Source organism: Anoplophora glabripennis, unplaced genomic scaffold (assembly GCF_000390285.2).
Source record: "Anoplophora glabripennis isolate ALB-LARVAE unplaced genomic scaffold, Agla_2.0 scaffold154, whole genome shotgun sequence".
Lineage (NCBI taxonomy): Eukaryota > Metazoa > Arthropoda > Insecta > Coleoptera > Cerambycidae > Anoplophora > Anoplophora glabripennis.
Genome location: NW_019416346.1, coordinates 39,178 through 62,304, shown reverse-complemented (window position 1 = coordinate 62,304; position 23,127 = coordinate 39,178). Strand labels below are relative to the sequence as shown.

The 23,127-nt window shown below is 32.4% G+C and overlaps 1 protein-coding gene across 1 annotated transcript; it reads left to right on the top strand.

Annotated features, from left to right (window-relative positions):
* The first annotated feature begins 1,437 nt into the window (after positions 1–1,437).
* On the top strand, positions 1,438–15,680 carry LOC108903754 (gustatory receptor for sugar taste 64e-like). Its single transcript, XM_023454191.1, has 8 exons — positions 1,438–1,486; positions 1,551–1,739; positions 4,130–4,275; positions 4,475–4,645; positions 4,707–4,861; positions 13,270–13,432; positions 14,051–14,140; positions 15,570–15,680. Exons 1-8 carry the CDS (start codon positions 1,438–1,440, stop codon positions 15,678–15,680), a joined length of 1,074 nt encoding a protein of 357 aa, XP_023309959.1.
* Positions 15,681–23,127: the final 7,447 nt, after the last annotated feature.

The window sequence follows — 23,127 nt, the reverse complement described above, 5'->3', positions numbered from 1 at the left end:
ATCGAACCGATTTTGATGAAATTTGGTGTGATGATTCTACATAACATGAAGTTTTCTTGAGCCAAGTATAAAGGTCCTATACCCAATTTAAATACCCCAAAAAAATTCCCTAAAAAGTATTGTTTTTTAACCCCATTTTTGCGATTTTTTCGATTTTTACCATAATAATCATGATTCATTCGATTTGTAACTAGTCATGTTTTGTAAAAAATTTAATTACAAACATTTTTTTCCTCTTCCATTTTCGCCTAAAATCAACTCTTGAAAAGATACATAATTAAATAGGAAGAAAAATATGACATTTTTCGAATTTTTTTAACATATTGTGCCGCCAAAAGTTAAGCCCACGTTTTTTTTATGCGCATAGAAAAATTTTCATTTCTAGTGATATTTGAAAGCCAAAAAGCCAAAAATCTCCGTGGATATACGATTCACCCAAACCAAAACAGATACCGCCTAGTCTATTATTCCTTCCAATATTATTTTCTAAATACTAACATATCTAAGACAATTTTCACCGTCTTTTAATTAATGAATAATAAAAATTAAAATATTTAATTATACAATTAACATTTGCGTTAACATAATGTATTTTAAATTGTTTTGTTTATTTACATTTTCTATATATTGCATTTTATATGAATCAAAGGAATAAATCACTTTTTGAAGTCCTATTGTAAACATTATTATATTTACACTCCCTGCTACGGAATTAATTTAAATTGGGGCAAATTAATTTTTCGTTCCTCGTTGATATAGCAAATACAAACGCTGTAAAAATATTTGTGAACCACTTAACTGTCCATCAAAGTCCAAAGAATGGAGGTGAGTTTACATATGTTATTAATCGATCAAAATGTAAGTAATTGAAATGAGTGATAGAAAATAAGTTTTGACTAGTGAGGTTCCAATATACAGTAGTAATAATATTTGTATTACATACTAAAAATAAATATAAGGAATTGCGTGATATCACAGCTTTTTCAAATTACTTCTAATAAGTGCCAGACACTTTTGGGACAAATATGATGTAGTTAAACAAAGATGTAATTGAAAACTCAATAACTATTTTCTCGTATTATAATTACTATACAGTACAATAACAAATACATATATTGGTTTAGCACCTCAGGGGTCAGTTAAATATATGTTATATAACACAAATTAAAATTATGTTGAGGAAAGCTGGTTCCTGTACAAAATTGAAATTTATTGGTTAGTTTTAGGTCCCACGCCATTAAAGAAATTATGGAAAAGAGGAACACCGAAAATTCCCATGTCTTGCTTAAAGATATCTTATTGGTAGCTCAGCTATGTGGACTCTTTCCTATAAATAACATAAGAAATCCCATTCCTGATGGAATAAGATTCAAATGGGTATCTTGGAAAATACTATACTGTGCAGTTCTATGGTTATTATCATTATTTTGCGGTCTGATGGCTTTAATCAAGGCACTTAGCTACGGCAGCGTCATCAGTCAATTAAGTACGTAAATCGATTTTATAAATATAAAGTATATAACTTCCAACAGAAAATATTTATGTTCCAGTTATACCTTTATATTACTGTTGTACTTCATTGACAATTATTGCATTCATACAGATTGCGAGAAATTGGGCTATTTTCATTCAGATGCTCTGCAAAATCGAGGAAGAATTACTAATAAAGTATAACAACGCTATTAATTTAAAAGGAAAACTCCGAAAGACGGCCATTGCATTGTATTTGTTTGGGATATGTAAGTAATGCAATAAATTCTCTAGTGTATTGAAGTAACCAATCTGCAAATCTTATTTTGTCAAAATCATTAGTTTATGCAGGGGGGGGGGGTTGAGTAGAACCGGTCATATTTAAAAAAGATCGAAAACATTATAACGGATTTTAATAAGCAACGAAGCTTTAGGAATACCTTGGTATTTTTACCTAATCTTGGTATCTAATCGGGTTGGTGGTCCAGCGGTTCGGAGCTTCAGTACTTAAATCGATGCATGCCACTGTCGCGTGTTCGATTCCTACGGACGTAAGAGCGTAGATCGGCTATATATTTACAGAGGAATTAGGCACCATGTTTTTAACAAAATTTGAGGGGCCATCTATAATTCTAAATATATAAAAACATATACGATTTTTTATTAAAAAAATAGCTCCTTAGCTACCGCACTTTCATACATTGAACTGTATTATTATTTTTTTCGGTCCTTAATTGTATGACGCAAAGCACACTGCAGTAATAATCATGGAAAATTATTTAAATTTTCATGATAAAATTTTGGTCACTTGGGCCTATTTACAGAAGTACGGTCCTGCAAAATCTTAAAATGAAATTTGAAATTTCGTAATAATTCCGAAACAGCTAACACTTGACTTGAACGTTTCTTTTTTTTTTTAAATTACCGTAAGAATAAGCCTCATTTAATGCAAAAAGAGCGAATTCCCGAGCGGCTTTTGCCTCACCCTGGGACAATTTGTTTATTACGCTGTTTTGCACTTCCTACTTTGTTAGTTGTAAAGAGACACTGAATTTTAACTTTTTTAAATTTTTCTTTTTCAACACGTTTCTTTGGATCAATTAGAACCTGTATCTACGATATTAACTTCTAACAAAATTAACGTTTAGTAATTAAACAACGAAATTAATTAACAAACAACAAAGCACCAATTTCACGGTGAATCGAATCGACTTTTGGCACACATATTGGTCATTGGATTGATCGTTTTTTTCCATTAATTTCATTAAAATCCATCGCTTTCTGCAATATTAATGCGCAGTTTTCAAAAACTGATTTTTCTAAGTTCGACCTTCATTTTACAGTTAATAAATGGGTGAAATATTACCTTAGGTACCTTAAATTGTCGGTAATTTAATACATTTACATAACAGAAAATTTTTTTTAGACAAAATTAAAATTCCAATTTGAACATTTATTAAAATTTATTGGAGCAATATAATTCGGGTTTAAAACAATGTTCTTTTTTGATGAACGTTCTTTGCTGCACATTTTGTAATAACACTCCAGGCTGCATTATTATTTTCTGTCATCGTAGAATTTCCTCGAGAATTTCCATCTAGAATCTTGTTTGAAAATTTATTTTTATTTTCCACACAGTTTTCGATATATCACTCAGCTATACAGGACGAGCGCCACCCATCGTACCATTTAAGGCCTAAAATATCTATTCCTTGGTTTGCCAGAATAGTGGCAGAACTCTTTCGGAATACGTGTCCGATATCAGTTGAGGGTTCCGGCTATTTGAAGTACTGGGCCAACTTCCTATGGTATTTCTACCAACTATCGGTTCGTGCCCTTTCCATCTCGCATTGCCAAGAATAAGTGAGCTGACTTTGCCTGTTTTAGTCGTTGTGTTAGATATTTCTTCGCGACTATTTACTATTATAAACGCATCTTCAATGTCATTTATTTTCATATTATATAGTTCTTCCGATCTGCACGTCCCTGCTATTCCATTATTAATACTTTTATATTTAAAAGGACTTCATTAGAAAAATTATTTAGCTTGTACATGTCTTCTCTGGTAAAGATTCTTGATTTTTTCACTTTATGTCCAATATTTTTCCTCTTAAGAAAAGGAATTAACGCAGCACACTTTGAAATATTAAAAGCTTTATGCAAAAATATTGTGGCTTTTAGCATAGAGTATTCAGCTCGTAAGCTTCCTGGAGACTGTAGGGTTTCATTTCTTGAAACAAGAGACTTATAGCATTACCTTTTTGTGACATTTTCAAAATATTTCTTGTTACACACGCTGCAAATTGCTTGAAGATTTTTTCATATTTCTCTTTGGACTCCTCGGGAATTATGGGTGAGCATCCTACTTGCCAACCATTTTCTATATCTGAATCGTCACTTTCTTGAATTATAACTTACAAGAAGCTTAGGTTGTGGTAAAAATATTATATTGGAGAAATTTCTGATGGCAATAAATATTCGATCTCATAGTAACCAAAGCGAAATCTTCTTCATGTACGACTTGTTCAATACTTGAACGTGCAAAAAACGTCATAAGCACTGCGGTCACTTAAGTGTCTTCCTGGTTTCAGACAAACATATCCTCAACTAGTAAAGAATACTTACTGACCTTAATTCTTAATCTCCAATAATGTTCCAGGTGAACAATGTCTGGCCACATTGAACTTCATATTTTCGTACAAATGTGAAAGCAACGCCCATGGATGGGAACAGTTTTTCAAAAAACACTTTCACCACATATTTTATTTCATTCCATATCATCATGTGCTTGGTATCTTCAGTTTGGTAAGATCAAGCAATAATAATACAGAGAGATCCAGAATGATTGAAGTGTTTGGAGATCGCAGCCTGTGCCTGTCTCTGTTAATACTACAGATTTTTATATGCTAAAAATGGTGTTAGAAACAGGCTGCGTTCCCCAAACGCTCAATCATTCTGGATCTCTCGACATTAACTGTATGTATTCCTATTTCAAATTAAATAGATAATATGCTGGTTAAATCTGATAATATGGAACTTTGGTGACATATTTATTGTATATCTAAGTATAATTATGGCCGCCAGATTTAGACAGATTTCAGATACCCTACAACTCTATTTATCAACACAGGATATTGCATTTTCTCGTTGTTCAAAACATAATTGCATATTAAAGGTAAGTATTCCTTAACAACAGATTTGTTTAATATTTCAAGATGTATATTTGTTTATTTTAGAAAGGAAACAATGCATTCTTTGGTGAAATTAGGGAAGATTATAATAAGTTGGCCTTAATCATTAAAAAGCTAAATCGCTTGCTGTCGAATTTGATAGTACTATGCTACGCTTTTAATTTGTATTTTATATTAATTCAGTTATTCAATAGTATCCGGTGAGTATACGAAAATAAATCTATTGTTTCTTTCATTCATACTTATTTGCCTTGAAATAGTAGAAAATTTCAAACACTACGTACATGATATTTTCATTAGTCAACCACACAGCATATTTCATTGTTCTTTAGGCATCCTTTCCATACAGGATGTTTCAAAAAGGTGTAGCCAAACTTGAGGCGGTTATAGACGACATTGCGGAAGAAAATTGTTGTATAGGGTGGCCTAGAATATGTGGGCAATCTCGGATTTATGCAGGGATCGTTAAAATAACATGACAAGTTCCTATAAAAATTTTCCCTAGAGGGGCCCCCCTACGGAGATACACGCCCCTAAAGGATGCCCCTGAAAGTCAATTTTTTTTTAATAACTTTTAAAATACTTTGTGTAATTTAACTATTTTTTAATACGATGGATTAACAGATAAGACTCCTTAAGAATTGACCCATGAAATCAATTTGGCTTATTTGATTTGCCAGGGACGGACTAGCTGTTGCAAAATGTCAATTTATTTACGCCCTTTAGAATGAAGACACAAACATAATATTTTTAGGTAGTTTGACTCTTAAACTTAAAAAAGGCACTCTTGGTTGATATCGATAAAATGAACTGTTTTCGAGAAAAAACTATTTTTGTTTAATATGATTTTTATTGCTCCTTAATCCTTTCTAATAAGTTTTCCCTAGTGTCGACTGGATTGGCATAGACTAAAGTTTTTAAATATCCTCATAAAAAATTCTAATGGATTTAAATCTGGTGATCGAGAAGGCCAAGCTACTAGTCCTCCTTTTCCTATCCTATCCTTTTGAAGGATCTGCTTCTACGGCATTTAAGATATCTTCTTCGGCAACCTCACCGCGATTAATTTGATTTCCACAATTGTGTTTGGCTTCGGCAAACGTTCCTAAAATTATTCACAGCATTTTAATTCTACATATTATTACCTCCTCAAAAAGTACGCTAATGCAAAAGTTTTCCTATCAGGAATTCTTCGATTTGGAAGAAGCCTTGGGCTTCTAAGGCATTACATGCTGCATGTCCATACAATAAATGCATGTCGGCATATTCAGCAAACGTAAATTCCATTACGTCAATTAAAACAAATCCGTGAAATAAAAAAATAAGAAAAATATTATGAGTTTCGACACACTCTATCGTTAACTGACAGACTCAGATAGGTACTGTAATTCTTATTTAAATCGGTAAATGTCAAACAAACAACCATAGCAACAAAAAATAAAGGAAAAAACAAGTGTAAATAAAAGTGTCATTTTTTGGATAGGCACAGAAAGAATGCAAATTTGATCGGCTTATTTTTCTTTACGGATGTAATAGAAATAATATTAAACAAAACTCTCGAAAACAGTTCATTTTATCGATATCAACCAAGAGTGCCTTTTTTTAGTTTAAGGTTCCAGCTATCTAAAAATATTATTTTTTTGTCTTTATCGTAAAGGGTGTAAAAAAATTGACATTATTGTGCTACGGCCAGTCCGTCCCTGGCAAACCAAATAAGCCAAATTGTTTTCATGGGTCAATTCTTCAGGAGTCTTATCTGTTATCAATCGTATTAAAAAATAATTAAATTACACAAAATATATTAAAAGTTATTAAAAAAAATTGATTTTCAGGGGTAATCTGTTCTTCGTAGGGAGGCCCTCTGGGAAAATTTTTTATAGGAACTTGTCATGTTATTTTAACATCCCCTGTATAAATCTGAGAGATTGCCCACATATTCTGGGACACCCTGTATATAAATCCCTAGTCGGAAATGAACCGTTTTGGTCCTGGAGCAATTTTAGTCCAAAAAAGTAATGTTATTACGTTCACCCCAAAAGACTTCGATATTTAAGTAATTTTTATTAAGGATAACGCAAAAATTTTTAATAATTGTTTAAAAAGGCTTGTATTAGGTTGTTCTTTAGTTCGATACTCCTCAATGGTCACTGTCCGTGCTGTTCGTGGTTGTCAACTCCCTACATCTGGCTTAAAGTTGCCGGCAATGGATTGACGAAAATGTTGTTCGGCAAGGATGTCGGCGATTTAGAAAGCGCTCAGTTTATCTAGCGTTGAATCTTGTTTCGCCATAAATAAAATACGTCTGCATACTGTTCGAACGTAAATTGTTCAATTTCAACAACTTGGAAGCAAAATTTCGTCCAAACAAAACAAATGTGAAACACTCAATTAGATCCGATCACTTATTGCGTGACAACTCTGTTCATTTGTTTCATTATTCCTCACAGAGTGACACAGATGGCATTGCATTACTAGATTAGATGTGTGCAATAGAGCTTTTATTACACAGTTGTGGACAAAATCAATTTTTACCAATATCATTTGTTGGTAAACACTTATCAGAAGAGATAAATGTGTTTATTTTGTTTCAAATTATTTTTTGAGTTATCCTTAATAAAAATTACTTAAATATCAAAATCTTTTGGGGTCAGTGAGATAACATTACGTTTTTGAACAAAAATTGCTTCAGGGCCAAAGCGGCTCATTTCCGACAAGGGGTTTATATGCAAAAATTTTCTACCGCAATCCCTGCTATACCCCCCTCAAGTTTGGCAACACCTTTTTCAAACACCCTGTATACGGCTACCAACATAAAGTACATAAATAATATGCTGGATATTTAAATCTTAACAACTTCAAGTGAACGTTGATCCAATAGCGGGTAACAATAATTTAAAGTTTTAAAATATTTTGTAAGAAATATTTTACTGTTGCAACTTAGTACAAAGTATTTGGTTCTGAATCGAGAGCACGTAAAATTTTTGTTTACCTTCAGCTGTAAAAATATACATATAATTTTCTGTGTGATATCTGCAGGAATTTACAATCTCAATTGAGGGCCAAACCAATCTCTAATGTGAGGATACAATAAATTTAGATAACATTTGGGACACGTAGTGTTAAATGGGATGAGGTAAGCTCCATTTTCAATCGAAAGTACTATCTATGGGATTTGACAGAAACGACTAATGACGTCATCAATTATATTTTTTCCAGAAACACCCAAACTTTTTCCTGTTAAAAAGCTCTCTCTTTTCTAATAAACTTTTATTAGATACATTTCTTGTATTGTTTCTCGTTTAAAAGTTATAAGCAATATCAGCCTAAAGAGTCTCAAAAGAAATACCACCTAAAAATCACATTAGCGGTGGAAGGATCAAATAGTCGTTGGAAAATAATTGAATGTTCGTTGTTTAAATTGCATAAATGTCACAAAATACTTGTCATTACTCAATATGAACGTCAAACTATAACTTTTTTGGGCTAACAAAATGTTTTCTCATTAAGAAAAAATTCAACAAGAGCTGTAGAGTTATATCGAGAAAGGCATCCAGAGCGCCTCATTCCTGATCATAGAATCTTTACAATATTGGAAGCGACTTTGCGACGAAATGAAGATGCATATTCTGTTCGGAAAAATCAAATAATTGACCGAAGGGTAAGAAACAATGTTAATACAGCTAGACTGTATTAAGTATTTCGAACAAAATCCACGAAATTCTATACGGCAGGCTAGCCGGGATATGACTTTGGACAGATCAGCCGAATTTTAAAGACCAATGGGTATCATAACTACAAAATTCATAATTTGGAGTATTTGCCTGAGCGTCACATTGAAAACAGACTTAATTTTATAGCTCAAATTGTGGTAAATGTAAAAACTGTTGATCAGAACCTTTTTCGGCACGTTCTTTGGAGGTTTGCCAAACAGGCGTAACGAACACTAAGTACTGGTCCATTGAAAATCCTCACATTGTAAATCCAGTCCAAAACCAAGGCCATTTTGGAGTAAATGGTTCGACATTATCGGTAGACATTTAATTGGGCCTTATTTTTATGAACATACATTGAACAACGTGAGTTACCTAAATTTCTTACAAGAACTTCCTGTACTTCTGGAGAACGTGCCTTTGCAGCTAAGGAGAATCCTATGGTTTCAGCACGTTAGATAATACTTTCCCAGAAAAATGGATTGGGCTTAATGGACCTATTTAGTGTCCCGGAAAGTCGTCAGATCTAACACCTCTCAATTTTTTTTATGGGGGTTTTAAAATATAAGGTTTACAAAACACCTTCGCCAGATTACACAGACCCACAAAATAAAAAAAGTATCGGATCTGGTATTCGTACCCATGTATTTCCATGTATTTTTTTCCGCTGAATCCGAATCTGCCTTCAGATTTGGCCCAACGGGTCTGAGTTTTCGGGAAAATTAAAAAAACAGGTGAAAATTCACAAAAAACGTAATTTACTATCGACGAAAGTTATAAAAAATCAAATTATTCTACTAGCTCACTAGACGTATGATTTTTCACTCGTTTAATTCCAATTTATCATTATAAGAGTCAGACAAGCTGGTCCAATTTCATTCAAAAACAAAAAATAGTTTAAAAACGCCATTTTCATTGCATAGTTCGTGTTGCAGAGTTCTGGATCCATCTTTTTATCCACCCACCCATTTATGAATTCATACATCTTTCTATCATCCACCTGTACCATCTATAAAATCCACCCATCCACCCATCTATCCATCTACTTTTTATACTGAGAGATAGAGATAGAGATAACAGCCTAGGCCTAGAAGACTGAGAATGCAATAAAACTTGTAGAATACTCTACTTTCTAAACAAAAGAAAACGATATCTACAAATCATTCTTATTTCTGTTGCTAACGTGTTCTTTTTTCTTCATAGGATCTATGCCAGGGGTCGGCAAGTAATTTTAGGTGGGGTCCGGATACTTTTGAAAATTTTTAACGAGGTCCAGAAAAAAATTCACATTTCTTATTTTTTATTTTAATTTCGACTCAAATTTAATCTGCTTACTAACCATTAAGAACTCAAAACTCTCACACAATTGTAAAATACTAGAAAAAATGATAAGATTGGCACTTAAACGTAAAATACATTTTTTAAATAATTTATTTGAGTAATTTATACTTTAAACAAATTTTTGGCGGTCCAGTATTTTACCTTCCGCGGTCCTGGGCCTGGACCGCGGTCCGCCAGTTGCCGACCCTTGATCTATGCAAAGAGTTACGCTTTCGTTTAGTCCCTCCATTTTTCGTTTCTCTTTTTAACAACCAACAAAAATCGGCCATCATGTTTTCATCCCATCTTCCTTGATATCGCTGTTCTATAACCTTCATATCCTGATGAAATGGTTCGCCTTGTTCTTCGCTATAATCTCCAAGATTTTTAGGAAACCATTCCAGATGTGAATGAAGGAAGTGCAACTTGTAGTTCATCAAACATCCCAGATCTTGGAAGTCATTTTATCATTTTCGATACAATTTCTTCGTATTTAGGACTCTTGTTGTTTTCGAATATTTCTGAGGCGAAATTGAAAGGTGTATTCGATGGACCTCAGATTCGGATATTGTTCAAGGATGCAACATTCATCACTACAACGAGTAGCGTTGAGAAGAGTGAGAGAGTGAGTGAGAAGACTAGTTTCAAAGCAGTAGCGACAAATTTTTTAGGAACCAGGAAGGAATAGAATAGAAATACGAAGAAATTGTATAAAAAATGATAAAAGACTTCCAAGATCTGGGATGTTTGATGAACTACAAGTTGCACTTCTTTCATTCACAGCTGGATTGGTTTCTTGAAAATCTTGGATCTTGGCGAAGAACAAAGTGAACGATTTCATCAGGATATGAGAGTTATAGAACAGCGATATCAAGGAATATGGAATGAAAACATGATGGCCGATTTTTGTTGGTTTTTAAAAAAATAAGCAAAAAATAGAAGAACTAAACGAAAGCGTAAACCTTTGCATAGATCCTTTGAAGAAAAGAGAACACATAGCAACAAAAATAAGAATGATTTGTAGATATTGTTTTCTTTTGTTTAGAAAGTTTTATTGCACTCTCAATCTTCTAGGCTGTTATCACATCTCTCAGTACAAAAAGTAGATGGATAGATGGATGGATGGGTGGGTTTTATAGGTGGTACAGGTGGATGAATAAATATGCGTATTCATGCATGAACGACTGGATAGAAAGATGTATAAATTCATAAATGGGTGGGTGGATAAAAAGATGGATCCAGAACTCTGCAACACGAGTTATGCCATGAAAATGGCGTTTTTAATCTATTTTTTGTTTGTTTTGTTGAATTTGGACCAGCTTGTCTGATTCTATGATAATAAATTAGAATTAAACGAGTGAAAAATCATACGTCTAGTGAGCTGGTAGAACAATTTGATTTTATTTTTTATAACTTTCGTCTATCGTAAATTAGGTTTTTTGTGAATTTTGACCTGTTTTTTGAATTTTCCCGAAAACTCAGACCCGTTGAGCCAAATCTGAAGGCAGATTCGGATTCAGCGGAAAAAAATACATGGAAATACATAGGTCTGAATACCAGATCCGATACTTTTTTTATTTTGTGGGGCTGTGTTATTAATCATTTGAAAAAAAAATCACAAACGCTTGTAATGAGTTAAACGGCGAAATGTTAATAAACGCATCGCACAAAGAAGTCAGGCGAAGATTGGAAGATTGGTCTTGAAATGAGAGGATGTCATATAATAGATTGTAATATGTATGTAGTATGAAAGCGTTTATCTCATTTTTTAAGTTTAGTTAAGGTTATAATCACGTTTTGTTTTAACTGTATTAAAGAATTATCGAGTTTAGTCCTTTTATTTATTCTTAATGACATTTATGCACTTTAAACAACAAACAATCAATTATTTTCCAACGACTACTTGATCCTTCCACCGTTAATGTGATTTTTAGGTGTTATTTCTTTTGAGACTCTTTACGACGATATTGCTTATAACTTTTAAACGGGAAGTAATACAGAAAAATGTCTCTAATAAAAGTTTTTCAGAAAAAAGATAACTTTTTAACATGAAAAAAATCGGGGAATGTTTCTGNGTGGTGGGTTTTATAGGTGGTACAGGTGGATGAATAAATATGCGTATTCATGCATGAACGACTGGATAGAAAGATGTATAAATTCATAAATGGGTGGGTGGATAAAAAGATGGATCCAGAACTCTGCAACACGAGTTATGCCATGAAAATGGCGTTTTTAATCTATTTTTTGTTTTTGAATGAATTTGGACCAGCTTGTCTGATTCTATGATAATAAATTAGAATTAAACGAGTGAAAAATCATACGTCTAGTGAGCTGGTAGAACAATTTGATTTTATTTTTTATAACTTTCGTCTATCGTAAATTAGGTTTTTTGTGAATTTTGACCTGTTTTTTGAATTTTCCCGAAAACTCAGACCCGTTGAGCCAAATCTGAAGGCAGATTCGGATTCAGCGGAAAAAATACCAGATCCGATACTTTTTTTATTTTGTGGGGCTGTGTTATTAATCATTTGAAAAAAAAATCACAAACGCTTGTAATGAGTTAAACGGCGAAATGTTAATAAACGCAGCGCACAAAGAAGTCAGGCGAAGATTGGAAGATTGGTCTTCAAATGAGAGGATGTCATATAATAGATTGTAATATGTATGTAGTATGAAAGCGTTTATCTCATTTTTTAAGTTTAGTTAAGGTTATAATCACGTTTTGTTTTAACTGTATTAAAGAATTATCGAGTTTAGTCCTTTTATTTATTCTTAATGACATTTATGCACTTTAAACAACAAACAATCAATTATTTTCCAACGACTACTTGATCCTTCCACCGTTAATGTGATTTTTAGGTGTTATTTCTTTTGAGACTCTTTACGACGATATTGCTTATAACTTTTAAACGGGAAGTAATACAGAAAAATGTCTCTAATAAAAGTTTTTTAGAAAAAAGATAACTTTTTAACATGAAAAAAATCGGGGAATGTTTCTGCCAACAATATAATCGATGACGTTATTAGTCGTTTCTGTCAAATCCCAAAGATAATACTTTCGATTGAAAATGGAGCTTACCTCATCCCAGGTAAGTCCACAAGTTCGTTAAATGTAATAAGGCAAAGTTAATAAAAGTTTACAACCTCATCTACATAAGGGAAATATGCCATTCGAATGATGCGAAGGAATTTAAAAACTTTTTTGTGTACAGGATCTATCAAATATTCCAATATTCCAACGGACCCTTGCTTCACATCTCCCTTATTTAATTGACTCAGGCGGTAGTAGGTATTCATTCTAATTCTACCTACTCTCTAGTAGGTAACATTCTTTAGGTCATCAGCATAGATTAATTTATGATAATTAAGATAAACCTTAAAGCCGTTAACAAAAAAAAAGAAAATAGAAAAGGACCCAGATTAGAATCCTGGTGTACTCCAAAAGTAACAAGGTGCTGAGTGACATAGAAGTAGCATAATTGATAATGACCTATACAGTTTTGGATGTGACATTGTGTTATAGAACTTGCTTTTAAAACTTTTTCTTGGTGACTAATCCTAAAATTTCTTACTTTCAGAGAAATGGAACCGTATACTGAGCGAATATATTTCTTCTATTCTTTCGGGTTTGTTATAACGAGAACTATTATAGTGTCGATATACGCTGCTTCTGTCAATGAAGAGAGTAAGCGTTTCCTTCCCATTCTAAATTCTGCACCTTCCTCATTTTATTGTTTAGAGGTAAGTTAAGCTTCATTCACATAGGATTAGTGCGATTGCATTGGTACTGTAGAAAAGTTCTTAACATGCATTGCAATAGGAATGTTCAGTTGAACTTCACAGTAATGCCGTTGTCCTGCAGTTGGTACGGCAGAATCTAGAAACGTTTTAGATTTTACCAATCCGTAACCACCAGTAATACAAGGACCAATCAGACAACGGCATTTCTGACATAATACCACAAAACATACAATACAGTAAATACTACACTAATTTTATATAAACAGAGTAGATAATATTTATACCATACAAGCACAATGCAACAGTACAACTGCAGTGTCATTGCACTAATGTTTATCTGAACGTTACTTAAGTTTACAATTAGACCGTTTATTTACACTGGCGCCTTCGTCATGGTATAGAATATTATTTTATACTACCTAATAGATTTTAATTTAATATTTGATTATTATTTAATTCAAAATATTAAATTATCCCAAACATTCTTGGTTGTATAAAGAATTAAAGTTGTTCGTTGATCCAGCAAATATTTACGGTGTGAAAACAATCAATGAACTACCTATGTTATTTTTTTTCAATTAAGTAGTATACTTGTTATTGAATGACTATTACTTTTAGATACAGAGATTAATAACACAAATCCATAACGATTCATCAGCCCTGACAGGACATAATTTTTTCACTATAACAAGGGGATCGGTATTAAATGTGAGTAATTTTTCAAATTATTTATCCTGATACTTCAGCTTATCATTACATGAAAACAGGATGATTTATTAATATGTTCTGTTTGTAAATATACATCTAAAACGTTTGGATGTGTTCAGATAACAAGTATTTGATCGCATACATAGCAATTTTACATCAATCTAAAGATTGATAACTGAGATAAATGTAGTTATGAATGCAAATGTAAATATTTGTTTAATTTATATATTGTGTTGTGATTGTTTAAATTATTACTTGCACAACACCATAACAATGTTATCTACTTGATTTCATAGTAAGGTATCTTGCAATATATGGGCACTTCCGTATACGAATTTGATCGGAGTGTTTCTTTTGAAACAAATGTTATATAAGTTTAGTCCAGTGGTTTCCAAAGTGTGGGTCATGACTCCAGGGGGTCGCGGAAAAAGCGGAAAAAGTTGCAAGAATGCGCTAGAGGTTTTACAAAATGTATTAACATAAATTTGATTTATATGGTACAAAATATCACGGGAAATAAATATAATTCTTTTCCGGAACCTAATTTCTTAAGTCTACAGTTCATTATACAATTATTTTGATGACAGTCGTCAATGACAAATAACTTAATTTATAGAAAAATTTCAAATGTTTCACATGACTATTTAACTTTTGTTATTAAAATTATCATTATATTCAATATTTTGGTTATTTCTTAATGAAAACCCTATAAATTATATATCGTTGTAAAGAGAATTTCCTCTTCCTTTTAATGAGGCAAAAATTCAATATGGCGTCCATAAAAAAAAACAAAAGTTAACTACATTTTTAGAGATTAAACTAACAGCGAAAATCGATACTTCACATCAGACTACACATTTTTGTCCTAAATTTTTAAAAAAAGTAAAATACTACTAAAAAATAAATTGCTTAAAATCTTTTTTCTTCGAATATCTTCGGAACTATTCAGATTTTTCTAAATTTGAAAACGAATCCGTGATCGTCATAAAATTCTGCACATTTTTGACCATTTAACAATCTCTGTAACTTTTAAAATAAGAAAGATACCTGCATAGGACAATTAAAAAGTTGTAACCCTGTCGCTGTAACTATCAAGAAATTTTCAGTATAGCGATAATTAGATCATAGTGTGCTTATATAAACGAGTCATGCTCGTTATAAGGACACTTTGACCAGTTTCTTTCAACGTAGATACCGATAAAACCACTATTTTTTTTTAAGAAAACATTAAAAACATTTATATACAGTCGCTGGTTCCTGAATAAGTGTATTTTTAAATTTTTCAGTATTTTTTCTTAAGGGTGTCCATATTTAGGCAACTTACCTTATTTAAAACAAACATACCTACTTTTTCTTTAGTTTCACTCATTTACCGCTAAATTATTTTCTTTACAAAGTGCATACGTTATAAAAAAGTTAATCATTACAGATTGCAGCTGCTGTTATAACATACGAATTGGTGCTTATACAATTTAATCAGAATACTATGGAATTTTATAAGTCGGCCAACAGTACAATATGTTTTGATGCAGTGGATTAGATAACTGAAGATACTAGTAGAAAATTGTATAAAGATGGAGAAAAAGTGCCTTCAGGAAACTTAAATGAATATAATCTGTTCTTGCTTAGTGAGAAATTATTTTTTAATCTTGTGAGAGAGTGTGCTCATGCATAAGAAAGCAGCTGTTCTTTTTATCGCTTATGTTACTACAGCCGAAGAAAATAAGGTAGAACATAAGAATAAAGAAGTAACTGATTTTATTAATTGGAAGAAACAATGAGCCTGGTTTACTACAACTACTCAGTAATGTAATATTTATTATTTTCCATTTCCATCCATGATGTATACGAAGTTTGATCAAAAAGTAACGGGAATTGTTAATTTTCTCAGAAAATATTTATTTAATTCTCATTCCCTTCAAAGTATATTACACACCTTATTCCAACGTAGTTTCCAGTTTGAGAAACGCCTCTTTAGTTACCGTCCCTAGGACGGTTTGCGATTTTGCTTTTAGCCCATCTATTGTTGAAAACGCTGTCCTTTGAGTATCCTTTTGAGTTTGGGAAATACGAAAAAGTCACATGGGTCATGTGCAGAGAACAGGGTGGTTACGAATCACAACGGTACACTATGGGCCAGGAAACTGAAAAACTGGCCAAAAAGTGACTGTGGAGATAAGTTCAAACAAATGTCTTGCCGTTATCTAGATAAGCTAAACTAGTTATTTTTAAAGTTTCATTGAATTTGACCAACTACTATCAATATGGCAACGACTTATACTTATAAAATCATGCATGAAACCAGCGATTTTACTTTCCAATTATTTCATTGGTAGTATTGTATTTCAACAAATCAAAAATCTGCTATTGCATCTCATCCATCATTTTACTTCGATAAATTATTATAATAGGGTACAGGCAAAGTACAAAAATGAAAAACAGAGAAAATGGCGGAACGTGATACTCATATATTAGTGAATTTCGATGCTTTGACCATACTTTGGAAACAGAACTCCCCTAAACTCCACTACTTATATTATATATGTGTACTTTAAGAAAAACTGGCTAACTTTTGCGAATATTCACATAATCCGAAAAATAAACTCTTTGAGCCATACATTTTATTTCTCGATGTATCTTTTTTTTTAATGCGACATCTAAGTATTTTTGGGGTCGCTGATTACGAATTAGAAGTCAGAATTGGAAAATTCAAAATGGCTGATCAAATATGGCGGACCAATACTTCATAAAAATTTGTAGTTTTCATGAAAATCAGTACTCGGGGGTTTTTCGGATCGCTGATTACAAATAAAAAAACACTCAGAACACTATTATAAGAAATATTACCACTATTTATTTGGATTTACAGGAGAAAAAAACCGATTTTTCAATTTTTTTTTCTCTAATAATTTATGGTATTAAATTATAATAAAAAATTACGCTCTGAAAAAATCTGAAAAAATACCGATATGGTAATTAAGGGGTTTGAAATTACACTGCAACCTCCTTGTGGTAGGCCCAAAAAACTACAGATTTTATAGGCCAACTGCAGGCGTTTCAATATTCTGATTTTGTAATTTTATAGTAATCGTATTGGATCTGCCATTTTGAATTTCTAAACTTTGAGTACGGATTCGAAATCAGTGATCCCAAAAACCTTGGGGCACCACATTTTATAGCAATTGGAGCACTTTTAGTATTTTGCCACTTTTTCAGTTTCCTGGCCCATAGTGCGGTGTTGTGTTACGCCAAGAACTGTTGAATAAGCAAAGCGGTACGCGCCAGTGCTTTGTCGTTGTACAAAATCCAGGAATTATCTTTCTGCTTCACTCAAGTTGCGCAAAACTTGTAGGTAGTAGGTACTCCTTGTTAACTATACGACCGGGCAGTAAAAATTCGTGATTCTATTGTAGACGAACAAAACGGTTAGGACCTTCATATTTGACCAGATCTCGTCTTGTAGCATTGATAAACTCGTGGTTGTGACATAGTATCGTCGCCAAAGGCCTTCTTTAACATTTCGAACGCTTTACTGAACTTAATTCCGTTTTTAACACAAAATATCAGGCAAACTATCTGATCCGACATTTCGCCACACAAAAAATCACCAAAAAGTCTTAAGTAAGGTTTATTCGCTCGCTAAATTTAGACTAGATGCGGCAGCTGCCTAAAAATTGACAGGTTCGTTCGTCAACACGTGCAGTTTGAAAATTCCCGTTACTTTTTTATCAAACCTCGTACATCTTCCCACAGCAAAAGGAATGTGGAGCATACTTACTTAGTAGCATTTATTGTTTTTTAGAAATTAATTGTTTAATTTTATAGTATTATGAAATGTCGTTTACTAAAAATATATTGATATGAGAAACAATCAAATAAATTATATTCGTCCTTTAAAACTACATTAGATACGGTCGATAAGAAGAAAACAATTCGTGTAAACACTTCTCTAACTCTATATTGTCAAGGCCTAAAATTTTAAGAAAGTGATTTTTAACTGCTACTGTCTAGAAAACAATTGAAGACATAAAAAAGTAAAAGTTCTTCTAAACAATGTTAAAATAGGAGTATGTTTCTGACAAAATAAAATACCAAGCCGTGTCAATGTACTATGTGTCCTACAAAAATAATTATTGTGTCCTGAAGTAAACTTTTTTATTTGTAAATTTATGATACAAGAGACAATGTCTTTCCTCATAAAAATTGGTTGCCCTAAACTCTTAAAAATGTCTATACTTTCTTTATTTTTTAGACAGGGTGTTAAATGCTTTGAAAAATTTAAAAGAATACTAGGAACTACTAAAACAGTTATACCAATACTTATAAACTTCAATGAATTAAGATTAACCAGATTAAGAAATTAATTGATTGATTCATTAAATTTAGAGAGGTCATAAAATTTCACAGCGTTTTCCTGTTTCGTTACTGAATTAAGTTATTGATTGACTGTAAGAAACGTCAAGGAAACAATAAAATGTTATAATACCAAACAGGATTTCATAATTTAAAATAACCACAATACATAGGTAATCCAATAACAGAATAGAAAAAAATCAGTAAAATTTTATGATCTAGAAGTACCGATTTCATTCAAAGGGTTTAGCAGCAATATTAAAGCAACTCAAATTGGTGGTTTGGACATCAGTTCAGATCAAGAACTTGTTTCCTGTAAAATTAACAGTGATAAACCAACATTTGCTCAGAGATATTATACTTTTCGGGACTTCAAAAATTTCGATGAAAATTTGTTTTATACTGATATACAAGCTTTGCCACTGGATAATTTATATTACCTTGATTCTGTAGATAGTAAAGTAGAGATTCTTAATAACTGTGTGGTGTTTGGAAGGCTCCGTGGGTAACTGATAATATTAAATTATTAATGAGTCAACGAGATAAGGCACGGGCTGCTTTTAAAAAATCTCCTTGTCGGACTAAATGGCTCTATTATAAACAGCGTGCAGAAAAACGATCGTATTTCAATTACATTTCCAGAAATAAAAATTCTAAATTACTTTGGGCTGAATTAAGAAAACTTGATGTAATAAATAAAAAACCTGTACTACCTTATCACCTTTCAGATCCTGATGAAATCAATAATTCCTTTTTAGATAATATTCCTCATCAAAATGTTTCCCCTGATTATTCGATATTACAAAGAAAATAAAATATGTGAGAATTCATTTAATTTTAGTTTGGTCACAGCTGCAGATATTCATAAAATCTTGATAAATTTGAAAAAATCATCCCCTGGCGCTGATACCTTGAGTTTAAATCTAATTAAGTTGTGTTGTTCCCATGTTTTAAAGTATCTAGTACACATAGTTAATAGTATGTTTCTGGACACTAGGTTTCCTGTATTATGAAAAAATGCGGTTGTGATACCTATACCTAAAAATAATTATCCAAAACAAATCTCGGATTTAAGGCCGATTAGCATTTTACCCTGTCTATCTAAAGTTGCTGAAAAAGTAATGGAGAATCAAATTCACAATTTCTTAGAAATTAATTATATTCTTCCATCGGTTCAGACTGGATTTCGACCAGGATACAGCTGTGCTACAGCATTAATGCATATCACCGACGACATTATTCAAGTTGTGGATGAAAGGAAAAATACTGCGATGGTATTACTAGAATTTAGCAAAGCCTTTGATACTATTAACTATCAAGTACTGTTATCTATTCTTGAATCATGTGGGTTTCAAAACGAAGCGAATTCACTCATTCAATCATACTTACAGGATCGCACACAGGTTGTAAGGTTATGGGACAGATTATCTAAACCTAGGCAAATTTCTTCTGGTGTTCCGCAAGGTTCTATCTTAAGGCCTGTTTTATTTAGTATTTATACCAGCCAGTTTGATAAATTTATCAAATACTGTTCTATTCATATGTATGCTGATGATATTCAACTGGATTATTCATTTAATTCTTCGGATTATGAATCAGCCAGTGTTAAAGTTAATACTGACCTACAAAGGATTTACGATACTTCTAAAAATCACCAGTTGGTTTTGAATCCCGCTAAATCTGCTGCGATTTTATTTGGACATAAGCGTACTGTTTCTAATTTGTAAATTTTAATACAACTTGAAATAATGGGCTCACCAATAACAATATCTGAAAGTGTCAAAAATTTAGGACTTTATCGTTCACTTAGGTTCAGAGAGCAAGTTAGTAAACTTATACAACGGTCATACAATGCTTTAGGACTTCTGTATCCTCATAGGAGTTATATTGGCTACAATACAAAGAAAATGCTATGCGAAACTTTAGTGTTAAGCCACTTTACCTGACTTCTAAAAACCGTATTCAACGCGCACAAAATTCATGTATTGGCTTTGTATATGCTTTAAGAAAATTTGAACATGTTTCCCATAAACTTATAGATATACAATAAACATGGCAAACCCCAGACGTTTTCATTTACAATGCTTATTTCATAAACTTGTGTTGACAAAAACTGCTCCGTACCTATATAATAAAATTACATTTCGAAACGATGTTCATGCTATAAATATTCGTTCTAAAGATCTGCTTTCGCCACCATGTCATAATACTGCATTCTATGAAAGGGGTTGTAGGTATAACATATACAGAGTCTACAATAAATTTTCTTCGGAAGTGGCATCATTAAGCATAAATTTTACATCTTTCATAAAAAGTAGGTTATTTACTGAGCAGAATTTAATATAAAATATTTGATTCTCCCCCGCCCCCATCGGTTCACTGAAAGATGTTTTTTTTTTCTCATTTTTTATTTTTTAGTCAGCATTTTTTGGAATATTTATAAATTATGTGTATTTTCTTTTATTTTTTCATAGTTTATATACTTTTATCATCCTGATTTTATAGTATATTTCTTCAGTTTGATTTATGTATAAATGCTAAATGGAAGCAAGGGTTAAGTGGTAGAGCACACGTTGTGTGAACTTCCCCTTGAGATTTCCAATATAATATTTTGTTTTTTCATATCTAGTTACATGTTCTTTGGTTTGGAAATAAAGACATTATTATTATTAAACTGGGGAAAACTTTCACGGAAACGTTTCAACTTTTGAAACAAGCTTACGTAGATGATGGTCTGGGTCGTACGCGATGTTAGGAATGGTTTTCAGGATTTAAAAGTGATCATCAATCAGTTGAAGATGATCCTCGACCATGAAGAGTTTCGACTTCAACTGATGACTCCCACATTCGAAAAGTCAAAGATCTGATGCGTAGAAGTCGCCGATTTACTGTCGGAGAAATTGCAGAAGAGGTTAGCATCTCAACTGGGTCATGCCATGAAATTTTGACTGACAAATTGAACATGATTCGAGTGGCAGCAAAATTTTTTCTTGTTTGATGATCGAACAACAGAAAGAAAATCGTGTGGACGTTTGTCGGCAACTCCTTGAACAGTGCAATGATGATGAAACATTAATTCAAAGGATCATAATGGGAGACAATAGCTCAGTTTACAACTACGACATTTTATACACAGAGCGCAAATGGCTCCATCTATCGCGCTACGTCCCAACTACACCATTCTAATGGCTACTACCAGTAGGAAGCGACCTGCTAAAATTTGCCAAGTACTTATTTGCACGACCGTCGCCAACTGGGAGAAAACAAAATGTTTTAAATTGCCAGTGTTGCCAGCTAAGATCGTTCGTTAGTTTACTACAACATTGAGACAAAATTTCAATCATCACAGTGGATTGGCAAAAAATCTCCACCCCCAAGAAAGCACATTAGTCTCGATCCACTGTCAAAGTGATCAATTGTTCTTTCGACTTTAATTCTTATTTCCGATATTAAAATCAGTGCCAAAAGGATGCCGATTTCAGATCATTGATGACATCAAAGCTAATTCGTAACAGACTTTAAGGCCATTTCAAATGAAGTTATCCAAGACTGCTTCACGAAGTGGAAACACCGATGGGAATAATGTGTGATTAGAGGAGGGGAGTACCGACTTTGAATGAGGCAAGGAAGGGCCAATAATATATAAAATTAATAATAAAGTTTAAAAAATATTGTTCGGTTATTTTCTGAACAGACCTCGTATTTCAAAAGATCAGTGTATTTATATTGCGCTTACTTTTAAATTAAATGAATGAATGCTTTGTATATAAAATTAAGGAAGTAATAAGATTCGTAAGAGTTCCAAAACAAATTTCAATTTCTATAAAGAATTACATTTTCTCATAATTAAAAAAGTTTTCCTCTTCAAGGCAATCGTAGGATGCACTGTGTAACAATTTTTTTATCCATATACAAATATTTGAATAGCCAATGGAAATATAGCACAGTTTTTACAATATAATTATTTTCGGTAGTTTCAAATAAAATTCGTTTCCCTAGTTGTATCAGTCAACGTATTTTTAATTGTATAATTTAACCAATGCATATTTAGAACGAACTTTACTTCACTTAATCTGCAGTATTTTTGGAACATTTTTATTTATAATTAGACAAGTGTTCATTGTTGTTCGTCTGAATTGTCAATATGTAAAGAACAAATAGATTTGTGTTACTTATATTCCATCAGGTATTAGACAAGGCGAAATCGGCGGCTTCGTGTGAAAAAATTAGTGGATTTGATTTTTTTGCATAATCATCCCCGTGAATCCTCCCTGAATCAGGATCAAAATGTTACCGTCCAGTAACCTGGTCACAATTTGTTTAAACTAATTTTTTTTTAAACAAATTGCAAAAATTACTTGTTTTGTTCCGGACATTTTTTTTAGGTTTTTTGGGGTATTCTAAACAAAATAGTTCCTATGCACTATGCTCCTAAAATTAACGGTTTCCGAGTTATAAATAATTTAATGTGCGAAAAAATGTAAAACCGGTAATTTTGAAGACTCAAAAACAATAACAAAAAATCAAAGTTTTGATGTTACTAAAGTTTAAAAGTAATCTTTAAACATCCCTTGATAAAATACTGAGGAGTTATTTGGTGTAATTACATTGCAATGCGTATTATTTTACCTATT